The sequence below is a fragment of the Phascolarctos cinereus genome, unplaced genomic scaffold (genome assembly GCF_003287225.1).
Source record: "Phascolarctos cinereus isolate Bilbo 61053 unplaced genomic scaffold, phaCin_HiC Scaffold_1;HRSCAF=81, whole genome shotgun sequence".
Lineage (NCBI taxonomy): Eukaryota > Metazoa > Chordata > Mammalia > Diprotodontia > Phascolarctidae > Phascolarctos > Phascolarctos cinereus.
Window position 1 is genome coordinate 273,986,259 of NW_027555514.1, and position 23,580 is coordinate 274,009,838.

Genomic DNA, 23,580 nt, shown 5'->3' on the forward strand with positions numbered 1-23,580 from the left:
TTGGGGAGAAGAACGTAATGGAATATTATTCTGTCTTATGAAGGAACATAATGAATTCAAAGAAGAATCAGAAGGCATAAATAAACTTATATAAAGTACATAAACAGAACCAAGAAAATGTACATGACAACAACATAAATGGAAGGAACAATAAAAAGACAGGACCCCAAAGTTCCATAGTTACCATGATCACGCTTGGCTCTTGAGACGATTCCCTCCCTCCTTTACAGAGGTGGGTGAACTGGGGTCTGGAAGACAAGACAATCCTACTTGGTTGAAAGGATTAATTTTTCTAAATGACCCTTTCCTCTCTCTTTCTTTAATTCTTTGCTATAAAGGATGGCTTTTTAGGGACCCAAGGGGGATATAATGGGAAATTAATGCGACATGAAAAAATAGGTTATGAAAAATATTTTTTTAAAGAAAGGACCAGAAGCAGAGCTCTGAATACCTGCCTGGCATGGGAATGCCAAATCAAACCTGGAAAAAGATACATTGTATTTTAAAAATTAAAATTATCTTTATTAAAACTGTGTGGCCCTGGGCAAGTTACCTCACTATGACTAGACTTATACTATACAGTGGTATGTGAATTACCCAGGCCCAACAATAATTTTGATACGGTACAAACTGTCATCTGTGTGTGTCACTCTACTGACATTAGGCTGCCATGGAATGTCTGACCAGATTGAGCTGCTTTCTCCACTGTTCATTAGTTCTCTGTTAGCTGAGAGCTAGATTTCGTGCCATACACGTGTGTTTCACTTTACAGTCTTTTTCTGTGTGGCTAATTCTGTGACTAGAAAAAAAAATGGATATTACTTCAAAGAAACACACAAAAGCTGTAGCTCTTAACAAGTACACTTCCATGACTATCAGAGATATTGCGGTGGCTGTTGGCAGGAGGAAATCGTTTCCAGCATCCTTCAAGCCAATAGCAAAGCAAGATGGGTCACAATGAAGCACAAAACAACATGCTGTCATACACGAAAAGCAAAGACCTTCAGAAGGACCTGGAGGCTGGAAAGGTTGTTGTTAATTCATCTACCGTGTGGGGTCGGCTTCTTAAAATTGGAAGAATGGCAAGAAGACAGCAAAAGTAAAAATCTGCTGGTTATAGATAAGCTAGTACAAAGACTAGAAAAAAGACATGTGTACTGACGAAAATCATTATTTTATTCAAGACTCTCCCGAAACCACTGTCTGAAGTCTAAGTGAGTGTGCAAGGAAGAAGCTTCTTCATCAGATGATAAAGAAGCACTCCTCTAAAAAAAGTTTTACTTTTAAAGGGTCTTATCCCAATTGAGAGAATGATAAATTCTGAAAAAAATCAAGAACTGGAGTAGAATTAGTCAGGAATTACAGAAATTCCCCAGCAGAGAAAGAATACCACAACACGACCTTGCACCACAAGTGCCACAAGTCAAGAAAGATTAAGAAGTGTATCTAAAAGATGGGGATAAACGCGCTTCAGTGGCCGGAGAACCAGTCTAATTTAAATGTCACTGAAAACGGATCTTCCAGAAATTAGGCTGGACTTTAAAAAACATACTGCCTCTTCACATCCAAGATGACAAAAGTGTGGTCTATGATGGAGAATCAAAGAAAAGGTGTCAGAATCCAGACATCAAATCCTGCAAAACAAGTGACAAGCGAAATAAGGGCATACTGCATAAGGGAAGTTGTTGGGTTTCTTCTTTGCTAATAAATGCAATTCTTTCACATGGTCCTGAGTAATTCCTGCACCACTCGAGGGTGCAGAACAGGGGCTGGTCTGTATTTGTAGAGGTCATTTCTTCATGGAGAGTTCCCTATACCAACGAAATCACAGGTAGAGGCCAAAAACAAATCAACCAGTAACAAAACAAATCAAATAAATATCTTAAAAAGAAGCTAAATCTGACACAAACCCTTAGCTTTTGCACAAGACACAACCACATGAATTAAGAACAGATAAGCCAAGAAAATGCTGTGATGAGTTCCTTTTTAAGGGGCAGCCAGCTAGGTGGCACAGTGGATAGAGCACTGGCCCTGGATTCAGGAGGACCTGAGTTCAAATCCAGCCTTAGACACATAACACTTACTAGCTGTGTGACCCTGGTCAAGTCACTTAATCTCATTGCCCAACCAGAGAGAGAGAGAGAGAGAGAGAGAGAGAGAGAGAGAGAGAGAGAGAGAGAGAGAGAGAGAAAGGAGTTCCTTTTCAAAGGGAAGGAGCTGAGGATATGGACCCAGGGGCCATCAAAGAGAGACCCGGAAGCCAGGCCTCCTCTGGACCTGGAGGATCCTCAAGTCACTGACTCGATAGAGAACTGAGAACATTTGTCAGCCAGCAGACAGGGACCGGACTGATCTATACAGGAAACGGTCATACTGAATTAACTGATCAGCAGCGTGAAGGCCAGGCAAAAACACAATCCCCTTGGACTTCTGGAAAACTCTGGATGCAGCAGCACATAGAAGAAGGCCAGGAGGCTGAGAGCATGATGGAAACAGATTATCTAGAAGTTCCTCCTGAGGATGCGGATAATCCCATACACACACACACACACACACACAGGTTATATACATACAAAGTACTTTTAAAAAAAGTTTTGCTGAACTTCTAGGGCTATATCCCAAAGAGATCAAACAAATGGGAAAAGGACCCACATGTACAAAAATATTCATAGCAGCTCTTTTGTGGTGGCAAAGAATTGGAAATTGAGAGGATGCCCATCAATTGGGGAATGGCTGAGCAAGTTGTGGTATATGAATGTAATGGAATACTATTGTGTTATAAGAAATGATGAACAGGCTGACTTCAGAAGAACCTGGGAAGACTTATATGGTCTGATGCTGAGTGAAGTGAGCAGAACCCAGAGGACTTTGTACACAATAACAGCCACGTTATGCAATGACTAAGATTGTTAAACTGAACCCTTCTCAGCATTAGGAGGATCTAAGACATCTCCCAGGCCTCGGGATGGAAAATGCTGTCCACATCCAAAGAAAGAACTATGAAAGCCGAATCGCTATCACTTATTTTACCTGTTGATTTTGTTTCATCTTTCTGATGGTTCCTCCTATTGGTTTTAATTTTTACTTACAACTTCACTAATGTGAAAATATGTTTAATGGGTATGTAAATGTAAAGCCTATGTCAGATTATGCGCCGTCTTGGGGAGGGTGGGGGGGGAGAAAAAGGGAGAAAAAATTTTCAACTCAAAAGCATATGAAAAAAAATTAAAATAAAATAAAATAAACAAAAAAAAGTTTTGCTGACACCTTTTGTCTTTACATAACAGTCTAGAGTCTAGAAGACCTGAGTTCAAATCCAGACTCAGACACTTTTCTGTTGCCTCAGTTCCTCTTATTATAATAGGTAATATGTATAGCTATAATATACATATAGGTATATGTGTGTGTATGTATATGTATGTACTTACAGATGTATTTCTATGTAACAGCTGCTACCTCACAGGGTTACTGTGAGAATCAAATGAGATAATGTTTATAAAATGCTTAGCACAGGTCCTGACACACAGCAGGCATTTCATATATGCTAACTCTCATTATAACCCCACTGCCAGATGGATCTCTCCCTTCCAACAAAGAAAAACAATCAAAACAAAATATCCAACGTGGTAACCTGTCTGATAATCATCCTGGTCATCCTGCATCTCTCTATTTCAAGGGAGAAACAATGTTTCCTTATCTGTTCCCTGGAGCCTTAATTGAGTTTTCTTTTCTTTAAAAACCATTTTTAGTGCTCTCTTTTGGTCTTATATCCAATATGTTCTCTCTTCTCTCCTTCCCTTCCCAGAGGTATCCCTTACTTAAAGAATAAAAGAGAAAAACAAGTTGGCCAAAGTGATCACTGACTGCCTACAGAATGTTCCAAGCCCAGAGGGGGAACACGGGGGCTTCCTCTCCTTCCTGGGGTCCTTACCATTCACACTGCTGTGGTCACAGAGTACACTGTCCCCCTGGCTCTGGCTACTTTGCTTTGTATCAACTCCCCAAAGTCTTCCTGGGTGTCTGTCTGTTTCATTTCTTATTGCTTGTAGAAAGAAATGAATTTTAAAATCATTTCCGTCTCATAAAGACTTCCTTCAGTACTTCAAAACTTTTGTGATTTCATCAGCGGAGGTGGGGGGAGATGTTCCTTACTTACACACCCCAACCTCCCAACTGAACCCCCTACCGCCATGATTTCAAAAATTTAATCAACTCAGAGACAAATATTCAGGTGAGGATCCTCCTTGACCTGAGGCCCACATTCAAAGGCCCTCCAAACTGACAGGCCCCTGCCAAAGCTGGCCCACCGCCAACCTGGCCTTTTAGAATTCTGGGTCCAGGCCTCTTTCCATGCCAGGAGGCAGCAGGTATAATGACCACGTGGAGTTCACGAGACAAACTCTGAAAAGTATAACTGCTCCTTTGTTTTTCTTCCTTAAGACTAACGTAACACTCTCTGAAGCCTTTTTTCCCCCGTAAGATGTCCCTTCCAACTACTAATGACTGTATGAAATTGTGACAATACAGGATTTTGCTATCATACTATTGCTGCCAACAGTAGCAGCATAAATAAATATCTACGGAGTATGTAGCATGAACAGTTCAGTCATTCCGCCGCGTCCTCCTCTTCATGACCCCTGCGGACCACCGCACACCGATACTGTCCACGGGGAATTCTTGGCAAAGATACTGGAATGGTTTGCCCTTTCCTTCTCCAGTGGAGTAAGGCAAACAGGGTTAAATGACGTGCCCAGGTCACACAGCTAGTAAGTGCCTGGGGCTGAACTGGAACTCAGGATGATGAGTCTTGCTGACTCCAGGCCTGGCACTCTATGCACTATGGCGCCACCTAGCGGCCGCCAGTATATTTATACATAGTAGTGTGTATAAAATACACGTAGTCCTCTAAGATTTGCCAAAGAGATTACGTCGATGCGCACGCGACTCTGTGAGTGAGAGAGCACACGAAGGGTTATCCATCCTCATTATACCAACGAGAAAAGTAAGTGGGAGAACTGGAACTCAAGTCCAGTGCTCCAGGCTCCAAGTCATTGTCTCCGATTTAAAGTATACCTGACAGGGTTTTGAGTTTTCAAGTTTGTTTTTTCAAGAGTTTATTCACCAATGCTTACAAAAATATTCTTTAGCTCAGACATCAGTGGAGTAACAAAGCTACTTTTGGTTTAAAAAAGGAGGAACTGAAGGATGATGCTAAGTATTTTTTTTAAGCTCTAGAATGTTCAAAACATCAGATGACTTTGGGCCGGTGAGTGCTGGGAGTGTGGGGACATCCACAATCATTTCTACTGTGGCCGATTTCGCTGGATGAGGACTTCGACAGCTTCCCATTCGATGCCTACTGCCAGGATTCTTCACACATCCGTCCTATAAGGTTCGGTAGGGGATGTGAAAAGTCTTTGGAGTCTCTCTGCTGTCTCAGCACGACTGTGAACTCCGAGAGCAGCTTTCAAATGTCCAAAGCAGTACGAGGGAAGAAAGGATGGCTCCGTTCCTCAAGTCTTGCCTTCATTTTGATCAGGCTTGACAAGGCTGCAAATAAGCCCTTTTCTCGATGCCTTGCTGCACATAGTTACAACCAGGCTATTTCTCCTGGGCAGACAAGTCATTTCATCTTCTACGCACTGCTGGCCTGAAGCCCAGTGCGCTCTCTTCTGAGTATAAATCATAAATGTGGAATTGGGGAAATGCCTCAATTCCGAAACTCCATAGCCTAAGCAGTAATAGTACAATCATCCTATTCACAGCACCTCATTATATCATGAAAACGCAGTAACTGTGTCAGAAGGGACGCCTTACAAATTCACTTAACCCACTGCTTGTTTTCAGGTAAATATTGCATTCAGTTCGAGAGGTGTTCACTTCATTACTTCTGTACCCAGGGCAAACTCTGAGAACTTCATTTTCTCTCTCCAATTTTCCTTTGACAGTTCCTTCCTCCCTCTCAATCCCAGTTCTTCCCCCACCCTGACTATCAAAATGACAAGTCTGAAAGCATTTGAGAGAACCAGAGAATACAGAAAGCTAAATGAACCATACTTTCCAGCTAGGCCTACCATGTTTAGGAAAGGCCATGCTTTCATTTTTTCTTTTTTTGGGAAATGCAGAGGCGGGGATTAATGAGCAAGGTGAGGCCAACTGCCTACTCTTAACTGCTCTGGTGGCATAAGCTGCATCCTTGGCCAAATGGGAGGGGGTGACCTCACTCCACATGGCTGGCTAGGTCCTCAGCACCTAGCCCAGAGTTTTCCATGTAGTAGAGACTCAATTCAATTGAACAAACATTGGGTAGGCATCTACTATATCCCAGGCAATGTGCTAAGCACTGGGGGTACAAAGACAAAAAAACCACAGGGTCCTTGCTCTTGAAGAGTATATAATCTAACACTGAGCTCATTGTTTGCTTACTAAATATTTGCTCTTCCATTGGAAAGGCAACCCCACCCACACCTCCTTCCCCCTAGTGGCAGCTGGTCCACACTATGAACTGGTACTCAGCAGCCTCTCTGACAGGTGAATCCCACAGAGGAACTCAGGGCTTCGACGATGCTTTTCTTTTCAGAGTGGATACCTGGCCTATGAGCTCTGTGGAGAAAGGGACCCAGATAACTGGTCTGTGCATCACACGTTGGCCTGTGTGGACGTGTGGCCTGTTTAACTCTCCTGGCTAATGGCAGAGGGATGCTTCCACTCCTGACTTCCCACACACCCTTCATTCTAGCCACAGGTTTGGGCAGAGAGCAAATAAAAGGGAATGGGAGTTAGAAGTGGCAGGGACTGGGTGGTCTCAAAACCCCAGCCTGACAACCCTGAGAATATTGTGTTCAGTTCTGAATGTGCCATCCTAGGACGTGCCCTGACAATCTGGAGCACAAGCAGAGGAGGCCACAGGCCATGACCCAGAGATAGCTGCAGACAGGCAGCTAACATCACTCCTACTCCCCACCTCTCACCCCCAACCAAGGCTTCTTTAGGCTAAACAGCCTCAGTTTTCCTATCGCTTAATGATGCAGAAGCAGCAGCAGACCCAAGGATGTTTAGTCTCCAAGTACTGAAGCGGCATTCATCGGAGAGAATCACTTGACCTTCATTCTGCCTGACTCCAAGGGCAGAATGAGGAACACCATACAGAACTGGCAGAGGCCGCTTTTAGCTCCAGAGGAGGGGACATGTCACGATGATTAGAGTCCCCCGAGAGGGACCTGGGGCCTGGGCCGCCTCAGGAGCCTGGGGGTTCCCCAGGGCTGGGGATCTCCCAGGCAGGGCCAGATCTTGTAGAAAGGCACCTGGCTCCTTAAAGGAGGGCAGCCTAGAACATGTGTAAAGCTCCTCCTCCCTCCGAGATTCTGGGTGAAAACTGCCATAAGCAGCCCTTCCCTCACCAGGCTGTCGTAAGGTCAAATGAGTCACAACACACAGAGCAAAGCCCTTTACAAACCAGAGTGTGAGATAAATGCTAGTCATTGTTATTACGATACCTTTTGCTGAGGAGGCACTGAGGGATATGTCCCACTGCGCTGAGATGCCAGTTCACACTCTAATGGAAAACCCAAACTGGTCAAATTCACCAGCATATCTGGTCTTATGTAGTTGAGGCAATGTCAGGTTCCCACCTCGTGTCTAGTCACAAATTCTCGAATTTCACATCTACAACAAATTCTCTGGCTCCACGTCTATGGTTCCTGTCTGGTCTGGTGACTAAAAATTGCTGGGATGATTTGCTTCTCTGTTACAGCGGTTCTCAACATGAAGCCAAGGAGCCCCCAGGAGTCCCCAAGATGTTTCAGGGTGTCTGTGAGGTCAGTCTATTTTCACAATAATACAGAGATATTTTGATTTCTAATATGGTAGAAACAACAACTATAACCCATAGAAGCTAAGGCTCTCTGTAAGATGAGGTGGCAAGAGGAGGGGAGGGGAGAGATTCGCTCCTCAATAATGTTTTAAGAATGTAAAGAGGTCTGAGACCACAAAGTGTGAGAACTGCTTGTCATCTGGTGCACTTTCAGGGACACACGCTCATCCCCATGAGTATCAGAATGCTCTGCACTGGGGAGGTGGCCATGAAAGACCCGTGATGGGTAGGTGGAAAGAGGTGGAGAATACCTACCTTACTATAGAGAAGGGCCAGAAGACCACTTCCAAGTCTCCACGCTCAGAAAATAACCATTTTAAAAGATTTTCAGATCAGATTCACACAGAGTACATTTACACTCTTCCGCACTTGTTTCGTGGATGTTTGGCCTCCTAACTCCGTCATTAGCCCCTTGAAGGCAGAGACGGCCTCTTCTACTTCGCATGTACCCAAAAGATGACAACCACAGTGTGGGAACACAGCAGTCTGTGTTTAAGATACAGCTGCTGACCTGGATTTTTAAAATTTCTCCTCTTTTCTTCATTGAGATCACTGCTTGTCCCCCATATAGAATTACACTGTATTTTTAATATCAAAACATAAGCACATGGCCATGGGAAAGATTTTCACAATGGACTCTTCACAGTACTTTGTTTGGCTAGGATTTTAAAACCTAGTATTATGTATAAAATAGTTTCTGCCTAAAACAGGGCATTAAATATTTTGTTCAGAAGTTATCTGAATTCACTGGGACACAATTATATTAATAAACACTCTGTGGGAATTCCAAAGACTTTGAGGCTAAAAAAGGCTCCAGTCTTTACTTCTCCTGAGATCTATTATATTAGAGAGAATATTAATATGTCTCTTAAGTATCCATAATAAAAAGGAAAATGGGAGTGACATCCAGTTTTATTTTCATAAAATGGATATAATTAATAAAAGACAAAAGAGACCTGAATATTATGAGACATCTTCACACTTAGAAAGCCCAGAACTGAGTATTAGCTTTGGGCATGATTTTGCCCAGGAAAGAGTCATTTTGTACCCCATTCAACCTATGGCATCTTTTTGTTGAGTTTATTCTAAGAGTTTTACATTGCCTGTAATAGATGTCTCTCTCAGAAGAAAACAAACACACACATGAAGGGTTTGTAACACAAAGAATAAACAACTGGAGGCTTTGTAGTTAAATGTGGAAAATGAACCAATGCGGTCTACTCATCCTTTGTTGCTCAAGAGACAGCCATTTGGCATTTGTGATGGGGAACTAGAAAGGGAGCAATTATCTTTGTAGACAGTCAGACTTACTATACTGGCAAAGCAAGAAGTCCTTGAAAAAGACCTCAGTGAGGAGGGCAAACAAATGGATGTGAACCAAAAAAAAAAAAAAAAAAGAAAGAAAATTATAAGCTTCACTTCTATATACATCGAAGAAGGAAGGCCAATGAGGTATGACACAGTTTGGAATTTCAGATTATGCTTTCAATGCAATAAATTAACTGGTTTGGAGAGGAAAATGGAGGATTAGAAAAGGCTGAATCCAGTGTCTAGAGAAATCAGGCTATATTTCTCACAAAGAAAGAAAAGGTTCCCATGCAAATGAGTAGGCAGGAAGAAAGAAAAGTCAAAGCAGAATAGAATGGCAGAATCTCTGGCCTGGAAGGGAACTTCAGAGGTCATCTTGAGCTGCCTGAATCCCTCCATGACAGTGCTCATAAGTGGTCATGCAGGCTCCGCTTTTTAAAGCCTTTTAGTGCCAGAGAACTCACTACAATGCATGATTTGGGGCTTCTCTGCCCTTTGTGTTTGCCTGGCCAGGAAAAAGCACGGGAGCACAGGCCCAAAGGGGTGGGCGCCATAGCTGGATAAGTTAATTACTTTCATATAAAATTTTTTGTTCCAGTCCAAGACGATGGCTTTAAATGCAGCATGTGGTGTCACAAAAGCATACTGTTGATAAGAGGGTGTACTGGATGAGAACGTGCCTTCACAAATCTCCTTCCCACCACCCCACTGGGAAAGTCATTCAAAATGCATGTCCTATTGAGGGTGAAGCGTATGTAACTAGGCAACAAACCATCCCTCTGTCCATCACACAGTCTCACTGCTCTGTGGGCTGTTGGCCACATGGGAACCTGAAGATGTTCAGGCATTATTTGGATAACTTGGGACAACCTATCAACTCCAGGAGGGTCTTCACACGTGAGACAGACCATACAATAGTGAGGTTGTCCTCAATACCTTACTAGGAGGATTTATGCCCTGAGTTGCTTTTCTAGTAGCAGACATACATTGCCCCATTCCATCCAACCATAACTTTAGCTATAAATTCGTTTCGTTTCTAACCCTAACCGAAAGGGGTGGAGGTGCACGAAGTATGTAGCCAGGGAACCTGGCAGGCAAACTACTGAACACAGGGATCGAACGCTGGGATTTGGCTGAACACTGGGCTGGCTCTTAGGCCTCCTGGTTTACGCCTCAGAAAGGGTCCTAGAATAGAAGGAGCAGTGAGATGAGGGTTGGACATGAAGGGCCTGAAACACTAAGGGCGAAGTGCCAACCAGGACCCAGAAGATCCAGGACACAGCTGGAAAAGAGACAGGAGGCCTCGATGCCTCCGAATTAAGGGATTTTCTTGACTATCACTGCTGCAGATTCTAGTACCCTGCTCTGAGTCAATGACTATCCCATCAACTGGCACCTTCCCCACCTTATAGCCAGCAAGCTCCCACTCCTTCCCTCCCTTACACATGTAATTCAGAAGGGCAACAATTCTTTTTCCCGCTACCCCTCCCCACAACTCGGGTGCCTATCCACCCCTCCCCAGCCAAATACTACCCCCATCCCCACGCTCTGCACACTCTAGAAACCTCACGCCATCCATAATAAATTCTCCTTCCCCCTGGATTTCAGTCACCTGGTGTTTATTTATCTGGTCAGAGACTGCACGTAGCAGCAAAATACGACGTTCTAGACAGCAGTCACTCTTCTGTTCTGTGTTTGGATCCCCAGGGTCTAACATGGCTTTTCCCAAGGTCAGCTGGGGAAAATTCCTCTACTAATTAATACATCTGCTCCGCAATGTCCGTATAGATTTGTTTGGGCTGCTGAGATATTAAGTGACTCCCCGGAACACACAGCCAGTCTCTGTCAGACAGGACCTGAACGTGGGTCTTCCTGACTCTCTGGCCACTAAAGTCAGATGGCTCTGAGAGGCTCTTGATTTGCTCTGGATCTCCCATTGCTACCTTCCTCCTCCCCCATCCCCCAAAACTTGGAAATCACATTGGAACTCATGGAGAAAATCCTCCTGCTGCCCTGAGGGTCTGCCCTTTCAAAGCTCTAGCAGCTAGACAACTCAGACAGAAAGAGCTCACTTTTACATCTTCGGCCTAAGTTTCAAATCAAGCCACCATGGTGATCCCAAGGCTGGAGCTGGGTGCATTCACTGGCATGATGGCACCACCTTAGTACTGAGCAATGTGGAGCTATCCCAAGCTGCTGGGAAATATGTGGGGTGTGGGTGTGTAATGACTATATTTCATGGGATACAAGTGAATATTTTTACGTCAAAAAACCTCCAAAAGGTGACATTGAAGCGTGCCAAGTACCAATATGAAAAGCTTGCCAGTTTCAGGGCCTGAAATAAGATGTCGCCCTTTTGTCAGCTCCCTGCTTCCTGCAGCCCCCATAAGTAGAATTGAAGAAGATGCTTCTGCTCCCAAGCCAGAAGAGAGCCCAGCATCATGAGTCCAGGCTTTCTGAAAGGTTCCTATTCAAAATGTTCAAGAAAAACCATATAGTTTCAATAGACCCTTATGTATGATTAGAGAGCTTTGGAGTTTTGCTTTTTCCATTGCAAACTCAATTTACATTAATGAAAGAAAGGAATTTCAAGTTTAGCAAAAACACGAGGATGTGCACTTGACTTTGTAATGTCTCTGGGGTGGCTGGTGCTAAGAGTCACATCTAAGGCTTTTCTGATAGAACAAAGAGCATGCACTGACCCACAGAATGAAATCAGAGGGAGAGAGTGAGCCAAGTGATTGGAAGAGGGTGTCTCCATTGGACCACTGGGCTGTCCCTGCATCGGACATTTGTCTGGCTGGTTGGAGGCACTCAGTGGAGCAGACACTTCACAAAAGACAGGACTGAAAGAGATGAAGATTCTGAGCATTTAATCAAAAACAATTTATTGCCTGTCTCCTGCGTGCTCAGAACTACGCCAGGCACTGAAGGGGACACCAACAAAGAACAAGGTACGATCTTACGGTCAGGAGTTTGCAGTGGAGTTGGGAGACAAAAGGAAGATACATAAAATCATTCCGCTGTGGGACTCTCACTAAAAAGAGTGTAGAGCTTCTGGTATGAACTGGAAGTTGGAAACTATTTCATAAAATTTAAAGGTAGATTAAAAAGTAAGCAACAGGACAGACAGATGGGATTAAAGTGGCCAAGCATCCAGACTGGATAGCTGTGCCGTGTACCCATCAGTGCCTCCATGGGATTGGCAGAAGTGGAGCAAGGGCACTGGAGCTGGGGAAGACTTGTCAACTCTACCCTTTCCACACCTCCAGTAAGTGGGCACAGGGGCCAGCAGTTATCAATATTCTCCAGGTCTGAGGCTTTTCCTCTTTTTCAGATACCTTGACATTTTATCCTCCAAACTGGGTCACCTCTACCATGAATCTCCTCTGTACATACCTGGTCCTGTTCAGTTGCTAGTCACATTTTTGTCTTCCTCGGCATCAATTCTGTTTCCTCACGGGGCACACAGGGACTGTGATCTTACAATCCAAACGTGATAACATCACTCATGTTAATGGGGAAAAAATGTGGTCATTTTTTTTGTCATTTTCTCATCTCTTTTTTCTCCCACTCTCATCCTTAAATGCCTGTGGGCTGACCTCTTTTCATTAGATCCTTTTCCAAGCCTTTTTTAAATTGCTTTTCTCTGTTATATGGGCCAAGACGGCTCAGAACCTTCCCCTGCACAAGTCCATGAAGACGTTCCACATGAGTTTACACCATTGCTGTTCTTAGCTCTATCATCAGTCTGCTCAACAACGTTGAGGGTCTCCTGTTCAGGCCGCTGCCGGGCTCTTTCCTTCTCTCTGCTGTGGTGACTGATTTATGTTGGGTAATCTTAGGAAATGGTAATATGTGACATCTGTTCTTTTATCCATTTCCTGGCATCAAGTTGTTTAAATGCGCCAGTCTGGAGCTGCCTCAATTGTTCACTGCATATTCTCATTTGGATTCTTTCTTCTGGTTTCGACTCGACAGACGTTTAATAAACATTTACTTGTGTGAGGCACTGTGCTAGATGCTGGAGTTTGAAACTGATGCTTATCTTCGTTCTACTAAGTCAGTAATATATACACAGACACACACACACATATATATATACATATGTATGTACACACACACACACACACACACACACACACACACACATATATTCATAAATGGTTCTCACATTGGCAACTGGTCATCCCAATAATACCCTGTCCTATCATCCCATCCATTTCACTTTTCAGGATGTTGTTTGGTGATCCCCGCCCTCTTCATGAGGAGAGCATTCATCAAGCAGAGATGGGAGGTTTGTGGGGCCTACAAGCCTTTAGCCTATCTGGCTTTTCATGTGTGAGTCAACATTCCAACATCCCCCATGCCAACTTTTTTGCCTTTAAGTCACCAAATATTAAAATATAGATATCTGTGGCAGTTCTTTTCATGGTGGCAAGAAGCTGGACACTAAAGAGATGCCCCTCAACTGAGGAGCGGCTGAATGAGGAAGTCACAGCATGTGAACTTGACGGATGCTACCGTGGTGTAAGAAATAAGGAAATCAAATGGATGGTACAAGGGTTATGAGTTACTGTAGGGATACTAAGATTTTTGTCCCTGACATCAGCTTCCTGATCTGTAAATAAAATGACCCTGACATCCCTTCTAGCATTATATGTGACTCGTGCCCTTTCTTCATAATTAGCCTTAGAGTTCACTTTAAACTTCAACGAAGAATTCAGACTTTGGACTAATCCCAGTACAAGGCAGGGCCAGTCACCTATTTCACTGAGAGGCTCCTCCATAGGTCGATGAGTCAGCCTGATGTCAGCCGGAGATGAGCTCCAGCCTTCTGAGCTCAAAGGTTTGGATTCACTCTCCAGCATCACTATTTATCAGCTGTGTGATCTCCAGCAAGTCATTTCACCTTCCTTTGCCTTGGTGTCCTAGCTGTAAAATGGGGACAATACTACCTATACCCTATAGCTACATATCAGATAACAGAAAGTACTTTGAAAGTAAGGGCTTATATAAATGTGAACAATTACTATCTGAGAGGGAACTCTGAAATTGCTAGTTTTAAGAGCTATAAATCAGTATCATCAAACCATAGACTAAGAACCGGAAGGGACCTCACAAGTTACTGAGTCCAACCTACTCATTTTGCAATTAGGAAACTAAGGCAAGAGTGGCGACATGATTTGCCCAGTGTCTGAGGTGGGACTGGACTCTTGTGTGCCAGGCTGGGCCCTCTGCACTCTCCCATGCTGCCTCTGTCTTGGCCTGGAAAGCCTCACTTCTTTGCTGCCATGATATCCCAGGGACCCAGAGCCTTTATTCCCACCCCTGGCAAGAAACAGACGTAAATGTGCCCAGCATGCGAACGCAAAACAATCAAACAGCACATTCTTTTTTTTTTTTTTTGGCTAGGCAATGGGGTTAAGTGACTTGCCCAGGGTCACACAGCTAGTAAGTGTTATGTGTCTGAGGCTGGATTTGAACTCAGGTCCTCCTGAATTCAGGGCCAGTGCTCTATCCACCACACCACCTAGCTGCCCCTAAACACCACATCCTTAAAGGAAGTTAAACACCAAAAACGTTAGAGGTTTCAGTTCTTACCTGTAGCACAGCAGCGAATAAGAACACGGCAACGAAGATCGCGGTCAGGGAAGTGTGACCACTCTTCATTAAGTGTATGGTATAGAGGAAAATGAAGTGCCCAGGAACCACTAAAAGCAGAAGAACCTGGGCAGATCTGTTGTTGACTCCTGTAACAGAAAACACAAGGGCGTTCGGAGGTAAATCAAATTTCGGTTAATAATGATGAAAGCGAATGAAATTTTCTGCTTCAGGATCATCTGAGCCACACATCCACTGGAATGTCTTCCTCAGCACCACATTCAATTTTTAAAAATCATCTTCAACTGCTATTCACAGCCCTCTTGCTACTATAACACTCTCCCCATAAAGCCATCGGATCTGCAGCCTGACTGGCTCGCAAAGAGTCATCGGCTTGTGAGAACAGAGGGCGAGAAGGGAGGAAAGGGGAACGCTTTTCTCCTTGGGAAGTTACCACCGGAGTCCCACCCAACACTGCAGCTCTCCTAATCACAACGCATCTCTCTGTGTCTGTGATCTTCTAGCATCGGAGAAGAGAGACGCGAAGCCCAGCACCCATGCTCTGGACGATCGGAGACCTCTGGCCACAAAGAACACGGCGCTTTCTGATCCCGAGCCTTCCAGGCCCTTGTTTCAGCACGTCCAATCTCAGTAAGTCACGGTAGGTGACGTTTGTTTAGAGCTCGACTCCGTGTTTATCACCACCTCTACGAATCTGTGTATGTGTCTCACTGCTCCTTCTGGGGGCCTGCGTCCCCTTCCCTCTTGGTATCTGCCCTGCAGCCCTACAGCTGATGCATAACCAGCCGATGTGAAGGTCACAGCCGACTTTCTCTCCAGTCTTTCAGTACTCACCGCTCCTCCCTCTCTCTGGGTTCCCTCATACTGAGCCAGGTGCGCAGTCTCCCAGAATGGGGGTAGCACAGGGTGGTGAGGTCAGGGGTTGCACACAGTGCATCCTCAAGTGCTCCATCCCCACCCCCCTTTCTATCCTGACAAAGAGCCCCATAAATGGTAGATCTGGGTTTGTAACAAGGACAACAACAACAATTTATTTATTGGCAAGTTACCAACTTTCCATCTACGCTCGCCATTCCCTCAAACAATGCCTACTACGGTACCTGACCACAGGAGCTCAGTTGGTGCCACTTGCCTGAAAGCCCCCCAGTCTTACACAAAATTCAAAATGGGATTACCTCAAAGCACATACCTGGACCAAAGAAGGTTCGGCATGGGTAGTAACAGCCTTTGGCTTCATCTGGCACCTCGCCTGGTTTGCCATGTAAATGGAGGTAGGTAGAAATTCTACTAGCTTGTATAGCCACTAAATTACCACCGATACCTAGGACACAAGGAAAGACAGACACAGATCCATGAGGTTACGAATGCTTCAAGCCATGGCATGTGGCACGTGCTGAGGCCAGGTGGGGCTTTTCTGTGTTTCTCCAGGGATACACTGAGGCATGTAGAGGTCTGGCTGCCGGAATGCCTGCCTGCCCAGGACTGCACTAAAGCATACGGTGGTTCTCCGAGCTGCAGTCTGCCAGTTTCTCTGGCTGTGTTAAGGTACCTGAGGGGTCCCCGTTTGGGTATTTACCTGCTCTGCAGACAAAGCTTCAAACCTGTGTGGAACCCACCCAAAGGAGGCTGCAAAAAGCAACGGGCTTAGGGTCAGAAGCCTTGGATTGGGGGTCCCACGTGACTGTGGGGGGGTAATTTTGCTACCTCAGTCTCACTTTCTTCACAAATAGTTATTGAATTTATCTGTAAAACAGGATGGGAAATATCACTTGATTCCACAGAATACAGAGTAAACAAATGAGAGCAAGTGACTTCTAACCATCACATGCCCACCTGAGTCAAGTTTCTTGTCAATTTTAAAACAAACCAGATGTTCTTCTCATCTGTCCTGCTTGCTGCTGACTGCTGTGGGCCACTGGACGTGCCTTCTGTCCTGACACAGGGTCCTGCCGGGAGATTTTATCCTCGTGGCTCTGGAAATCCTGCCCCAGGGCCTGTGCTAGTGAGCAAAGGCCTCCCATGGCATCACGTGTCAGGAAACGCCTGGCCATGCTTCGTGTTTCATCCACACTGCTGCTGTGGCATTCTTTCCCGTGCTCTACCCTATCCCCCTCTTTTCAGTAATCTGTAATCAAATCAATCCCGTTACTGTTATTGGAAAGGGCATGATAACCTAGCTCCTCCAGAACTCCACTACCCATCCCTGTCGTTTCTCAAGTCAAAAGTGTTGTCTCCTCTGATCAGAAGGGAAGCCACTTAAGGGGGCAAGAATCATCCTGGTTTTGTATTTAAATTTCCACAGCTTAGGCCAGTGCTTGGCCACATAGTAAGTGACTCATAAATGCCTTTTCATTCATTTATCCATCCATCCATCCATCCATCCATCCATCTATTCATGACCCTAATGCCACTACACCATGCTGCCTCTCAGATAAATGTTTTAATGGATCACCCTAAAAAATACAGATTCTCATTCTCAAATTTCAAGCCTGAGAAATAATGAAGAAAATCTATTGAGAAATTAATTTGCAAATTCTGAAAGACTAATCTGCTAAAACACAACAGTAAAAATAATTCTCTAGCTTTAAGACATTTCTCTGAACTCTTTATAACATCATATATGACCAATCCTTTCAAGAAGACGGGACAAAAATATGTTTATAATTTTCTTTTCTTTAAAGGCAAGTATAGCATTTAATGGGGGCAGTGAAGGGGTACAGTGGATGGAATACTGAACTTGAAGTCAAGAAGACTCATCTTTCTGAGTTCAAATCTAGCCTCACCACATACTAGCTGTATGACCATGGGCAAGTCACTTCACCCTGTTTGCCTCAGTTTCCTCATCTGCAAAATGAGCTGGAGAAGGAAATGGCAAACCTCTCTAGTATCTCTCCCAAGAAAACCCAAATGGGATCATGGAGAGTCCAACACGACTGGAATGCCTGAACGACAACAACAAGATAGCATACGATAAATCTTCTTTGAAGGAAGTTAGAAGTTTCAGAAATACATACAGAAGGAAGAGAAAGAGCAACTAAAAGAAGGAAACAGGTTTATTTCTACAAGTCCTATTACAAAACTAGCCGTAAGCAAGCTTCTGAACCCTCACCACCCAGATTTGAGAAACATGTTCTGGGTGAAACAGGCACACCTCATTCTGGAGCCTCTGGGCAGCAGAGAAGCCCAGCTTGCTCAGGGCATCATCCTTCCCCTCTCCTCAGGGCTGCACATGCCTTCATTAGATGCAAAATGTTCCCATGTTTTGAAAAGAAACATAGATTTTTAGAACTGAAAGAGATCTCAGATATCATCAAATTCAACTTTCCCACAGCCCGATTTTCTAGATGAAAACTGGGGCCTATGGAACTTACGAGGTGAGGGAATTGTGGGGATTGGGAAAGCAAGTGGTTAGTTGTGGGAAGTGAATGAACCACCTGGCCTCCATCTTGTGACTCAATTCTGGAGCTAGCTCAGTTCCTTTTCTATTAAATTACAGTTCTAGTCCAATTTCTGTCTTGTGAGAAAACTATTCAATTGTGGGAACTGGGAGAAAACCTTACTGCGTCGTTTCAATCTAGCCCCACATGGCTGGGAAACGGGACCACCTCTATCTGCTCTTTAGAGACCCTTAGCTAAGGACTTAGGCGATGCTGACCAGAGACCCCGTCAGGTCCAAAGACTTACGCACCGAGTTTTCTCACACGTGCACATCTCAAATAACCCCATGTGTCTCCTCTGAAAACTGGGCCCATACTGACCAAACACTTTGTTGTTTCCGTGCTCCTCTGACTGTTCATCGACTCCTGGAGAGAGGGGGATCTGCTTGTCTGATTTTAGGGAATTCCATCTGCTCGTTCTCCTCCCCCCAACTTGGAGAGTCCCTTATCTTTCCTCCCATCAGAAATCAGATGACCTAATGTTGTATCCTGCTTTGCACCCTGTTAATTGCTCTCTTTTAATTAACTGGTCTTCTTTGATTAATTGCTTAGAACATATAAAAGTCTGCTCCCCCCGTATTCGGGGTCCAGTGCCAGAGCTGAGGAAGGTGACAGGCCCTGATCTGTTGGGCAACTGGCCTGCGCTGCTTAATAAATCCACAGGCCCGGAAGCTGGAACCTTGGTTTCCTCAGTCATTTCATCTTTCACCCAACAGAGTCACACTCAGAGTCACACAGCTAGTTACTCATCAGCTGTGTTGGAACTAGAACTTGTCTCCTTCTAGTAAGAAGACAAACATGTTCCAAACAAGAGAGGCATAAACAATCCAGACATCTAAAATAACTCCCACTATTTAAGAAGCGTCTAACAGAAAAGCTGGAGATGTGACAGACAGGAGGCCTGCAGACAGCTAACAAGTCCCTCTACACCCAACATTACCCATCTTTTTTTTTTAACACCACCACACTCCCCTCCCCCCAAAAAAATAAACAGAAAAACAATCTTAACAGGAGGCAACAGGGAATACTGCCTGAAGAAAAATATCTGAAGATCAGGCCTGGCAGCTAAATGTCAGTCTGAACTAGGAATGGAGCCATCCCAAACTTCCATCAGTGGTAGAAAAAGGAAGGCAAGGCCCCTGCAGCTCCCTGTCGGTCCACGGCATCCACTGAGGGAAGAGACACTTTTACCAGTCATTTTCCAAATAGAATGCTCCAGACACAAATCAGAAGGCATGACCCAAAGTGGGGGATCAATCTACTTAAATTAGCACATTTCTGGAGAAGAGACACTGGGGAACAGCTCTAAAATGTAGTCAGGCCATTTGTCTGTTATGCTTACTGTTATGCGGTTAGCTGGAAGGTGAGACTGTGAATCAGCATGAGCCCGTACGTTTGGGAGGACCCGGAAAAAACCATCTCTGCCTACAGCTGGGAATACAACTGAGTCCTCCTAGACCCTCTGGGAAATGAGGGTCCCAATAAGAGAACACAGAGGTTCAGTGTGAGAGTGAATGAGGTATGCAGTTAGAGGTGGGGCACAGACTGAGGTGGCATTGCTGCCAACATTCACGGGCAGAGAGAAAGCCCAAGGCAAACCCTTGGCCCAGAACGACCATCCTAATGGCAACTCAAGGCACTTACAAGGAAGGGAGATGCCTTCCCATAGCAGGCCATAACTGCCTCCTTATATCTAGGTGCTAAGCCTAGAAAGTTTACAGGGCCTTCATATAGGGGAAAAACAAACAAATATATAAATATGTGTGTGTGTATTTTTTTTTTTACCAAATTGAACCACACTGAATAGCTCCTGAATTATCATCTGTACCTGACAGACAAGTAACTTGATTCTGCAGTGATTTTCAGGGCCTAGATGCCAGTTATTAACTTCTCACAGCCTCTTTCAAAGATTCCAATTGCGCTACATGCAAGAATGGGGGCTCACATCCCCAAAGGTAAGTGGCAGGATGCCCAGGAGATCTGTTCAAAGCCTGACTAATCTATCTATGTGGCCCAATGCCTAGCAAAGCACTGGCAATGAATCAACTTTAATAACACTAATTTGCTTAAATGTGGAAATAAGAATCTTGGGTTTTTATCCCATGGAAAACTGAAAAGTACAGAAACAGTAACAACATGAACCTCCCTTGAAATTTTCCATTCTTTCCTCTTTAAAACAGGGGAACTCAATCTCTTTTTGTGCCAACGCACCCAAAATAAAGCAGTTTAGAGCATTATGATACTTTCAAAACTGAAATGATAATTACTAGGGCTTAAAACTAAATGTAGCTTCACAATTCCCTCATCATGTCTCATTTGGTAAACACAAAATTCATTAGCACTCACTTAAGATGATTAAAGAAGCATTTCCCCCACAAATATGAGAAAGTTACAAGGGAAAATATGAACAAGCAACAGAAGGGTACATTTCAGCCCCAAAAGGAAGGCCTCCCTGACGACTGGTGCCTTCCGAAACCGAATGGAGTTCTCTAAGTGGTGGTAACTTCTCCGTCACTGGAGGGACACACACACACGCTGGACCACTTGTCTACTGCTAGTGGGGGCACAGCCATCTTGTCCAGGCCTCCTGAGCCACAGACTCGGAAGCCTTCCTTGCTTCTTCACTGTGCTTCCTCCCCCATTCAGCCAGTTGCCAACACTTGTCAATTCTACGTCCACAATATCTTGTATCCATCTGCTTCTCTCCACTCACATGGCCACCATCCATCCTACTCTAGGCCCTCATTCCCTCTTACCCAGACTACTGCTATAGCCTCCTAGTTGACTTCCTTCAAGCCTTACCTTTCTCTAACCTATGTTCCACACAGTGGCCACAAGTAATTGTGCTAAAGCACAGAGTGACCAGGCCGCTCCCTTGTTTGAGAAGCCCCAGGATAAAACAGAACCTCTTCTGTATCTCTGAAGTCATTCTCAGCCTGCCTCCTGCCTCCCTTTCCCAGTCCATTCTACATCGCCAGCCCAATGGTCCTGGCACACGGACCTCTCTGCTAGTCCTCTCAACACCAACAACAAGAGTTAACATGTACATGATGCTTTGAGGTGTGCAAAGTTCTTCATATGTATCATCTCCTTTTTACAGTTGAGGAAAGGGCGAGAATCCATGCCCTGCCCCAGGCTGCATCCCTCCAGCCTGCCCTTGTCCAGGCCGCCCTCTGGGCCTCCTCAACTCCCCAGCTCCCTTCCAGGCTCAGCTCAATGCCACTCTATCAATGCTGGGCATGGGCTCAGGAAGGCCTGTCTTTGAATCTTACCCAAGTCACCAACTGTGAGACCCTGGATGAAGTATATAAGCTCCCTCAGCCTCAATTTCTTAGTTTGTCAAACAAGGAAGCTGGACTCAATAACCTCCAAGGCTTTTCAAGCCAGGGAAGTGCTAGGATATGTTTAAACCAGCCGTCCCCCTGAAAAACTGAACACACACCACACTTTTAGTTCAGTCCATATCACTGACATTTTCTCCATCACTTTCTGAAGTACAGACAGTCAAGAAAGCCTTGGTTGTAGCATTTGCCAATGCCTGACATGTAAATGCCCCCCTTGGTAATTTAACAACTGGCTCTAAGGAGCCTGAGCTAGCTGGGCCCAATGCCCTCCTCTCCCAGCTCTACCCTGAAGCTCCTAAGGCTCGCCCAGCTGCAAGGGCCCCTCTACTCGTCTTTTAATTGACTTTGGTGCGTAAACGCCCGTTGGCGTGTCAATTGTTTGAGGCTAGGAGCTGTTTCATTTGGGTCTTTGTATCCCTAGACACTCACTACTTTATTTTCTGACCACTGGTCACCTCCAACTCTGGGATTACGTGAACGCTTTCCAAGAGTTCCACAAAGTTTGCTTCACAGCAAAAAGTTTACGTAAAAATAAGCAAAGGAACAAATGCATATCTAGAAAACGGAAGCGTCTGAGCATTAACTAAGTTAAATAGTGAAGACCCACAAACGGCTAAGCACAATGTTGTCTCTTCTGATTCGGAGCCTTTCCTTGGCTCCCAAGATTGTCACTTAAGTTGCAGGCATTTGCCTTAGAAACTTAGTATTTTTCAGGTGGAGCAGCAAGGTGGCACAGTGGATACAGCGCTGGGCCTAGAGGGCCCCTGATTCCAGGTCAGGAAGACTCATCTTCCTGAGATCAAATCCAGCCTCAGACACTTACCTGGGCAAGTCACGTCACCCCGTGTGCCTCAGTTTCCTCATCTATAAAATAAGCTGGAGAAGGAAATGGCAAACTGCTTCAGTATCTTTGCCAAGAAAACCCCAAATGGGGTCATGAAAAGCCAGATATGACTGAAACTACTGAATAATAACAGCAATTTCAGTCAAATTTATTATTCTGGTAAAACTCTATTTCCACATTTTAATTTTTCATCCAATCCACTTCCTATTTGTATAAAGACTATTCCACCAGCAGTAAACTAGTCTAAAATGTTTTGTTTTCTAAGGCTGCTTTCTAAAATGAACAATATGAAATGAATTCTGGGCAAGAAAGTGTGACATAGTGGATAATTTGAGTTTGAGGAATCATGCCGTGGACATATAATTGGATATGTGACCCTGAGCCTGTCACCCAACTCCTCAGTGCTCCGGGCAACTCTCAAACATCACAAGTAATGGAGGAAGTGCCCCTCGGCATGAGTGAAGGGAATTTCCACACTGGGGGATCCCTTTACCAATGAAATCACAGCTCGCCTGGTAAGGGCACAAATGAGCGCAAGAACCATTCTCCATGACCTCAGAATAATCACCATGTGGAGGAACCAGGTGAGACAAATATAAATATAACACACATAGCACATCCCCCACTCCTAAGCACCAGACATCTCACGAGAGGCCAGACAAAATACAGCCCTGGACTTCTGTGGGGGCTCCCTGTCAGTCTCCACACAAGGACCAGAAGCCTCCAGGATGACTTCCATTGAAAGCATAGAGGGCATTCAGATCAGTCTTTTTCAAGGCAAGAGATCTGTCACAGAAATGCAAGCTATGATGCTCTCCAGCTCATCTTAATGTACTCTGGGGACTGTCTCAGGGTAATGTGCTCTCAGTGTTCTATTAGATAGGGAATGCTTCAATGCAAATGCAAAAAAGCATACGCTATTCAACTCCAGAATGTCTGCACCAGCTGCATCCTCTGTTGCATGGAATTTAAAACGAAAGATTGCTAATGATCAGCTTAACGCCTTTTGTGAAAACTGCAATTTGACTACTAGAATTTTACCAAAATATCATCATTACTCTCCAATTAAAATGGAAAAATATATATATACATACGTATGTGATTTTTTAAAAAAACCACTAGGTATGTTAATTTGTACATCCACTATTT

At 44.5% G+C, this 23,580-nt stretch overlaps 1 protein-coding gene across 5 annotated transcripts in view; it reads right to left on the minus strand.

Moving 5' to 3' along the window:
• SLC41A2 (solute carrier family 41 member 2) overlaps positions 1–23,580 on the minus strand; it is a 130,752-nt gene that overhangs the window by 8,213 nt on the left and 98,959 nt on the right. For all 5 annotated transcript variants that reach the window (XM_020982400.2, XM_078146960.1, XM_020982399.2 and 2 more), the window contains 2 exons: positions 15,996–16,127; positions 14,786–14,934 (listed from right to left, as the gene is read on the minus strand). In XM_020982400.2, the coding sequence (XP_020838059.1) occupies positions 14,786–14,934; positions 15,996–16,127 (281 nt within the window). The remainder of the gene's footprint in view (positions 1–14,785; positions 14,935–15,995; positions 16,128–23,580) is intronic.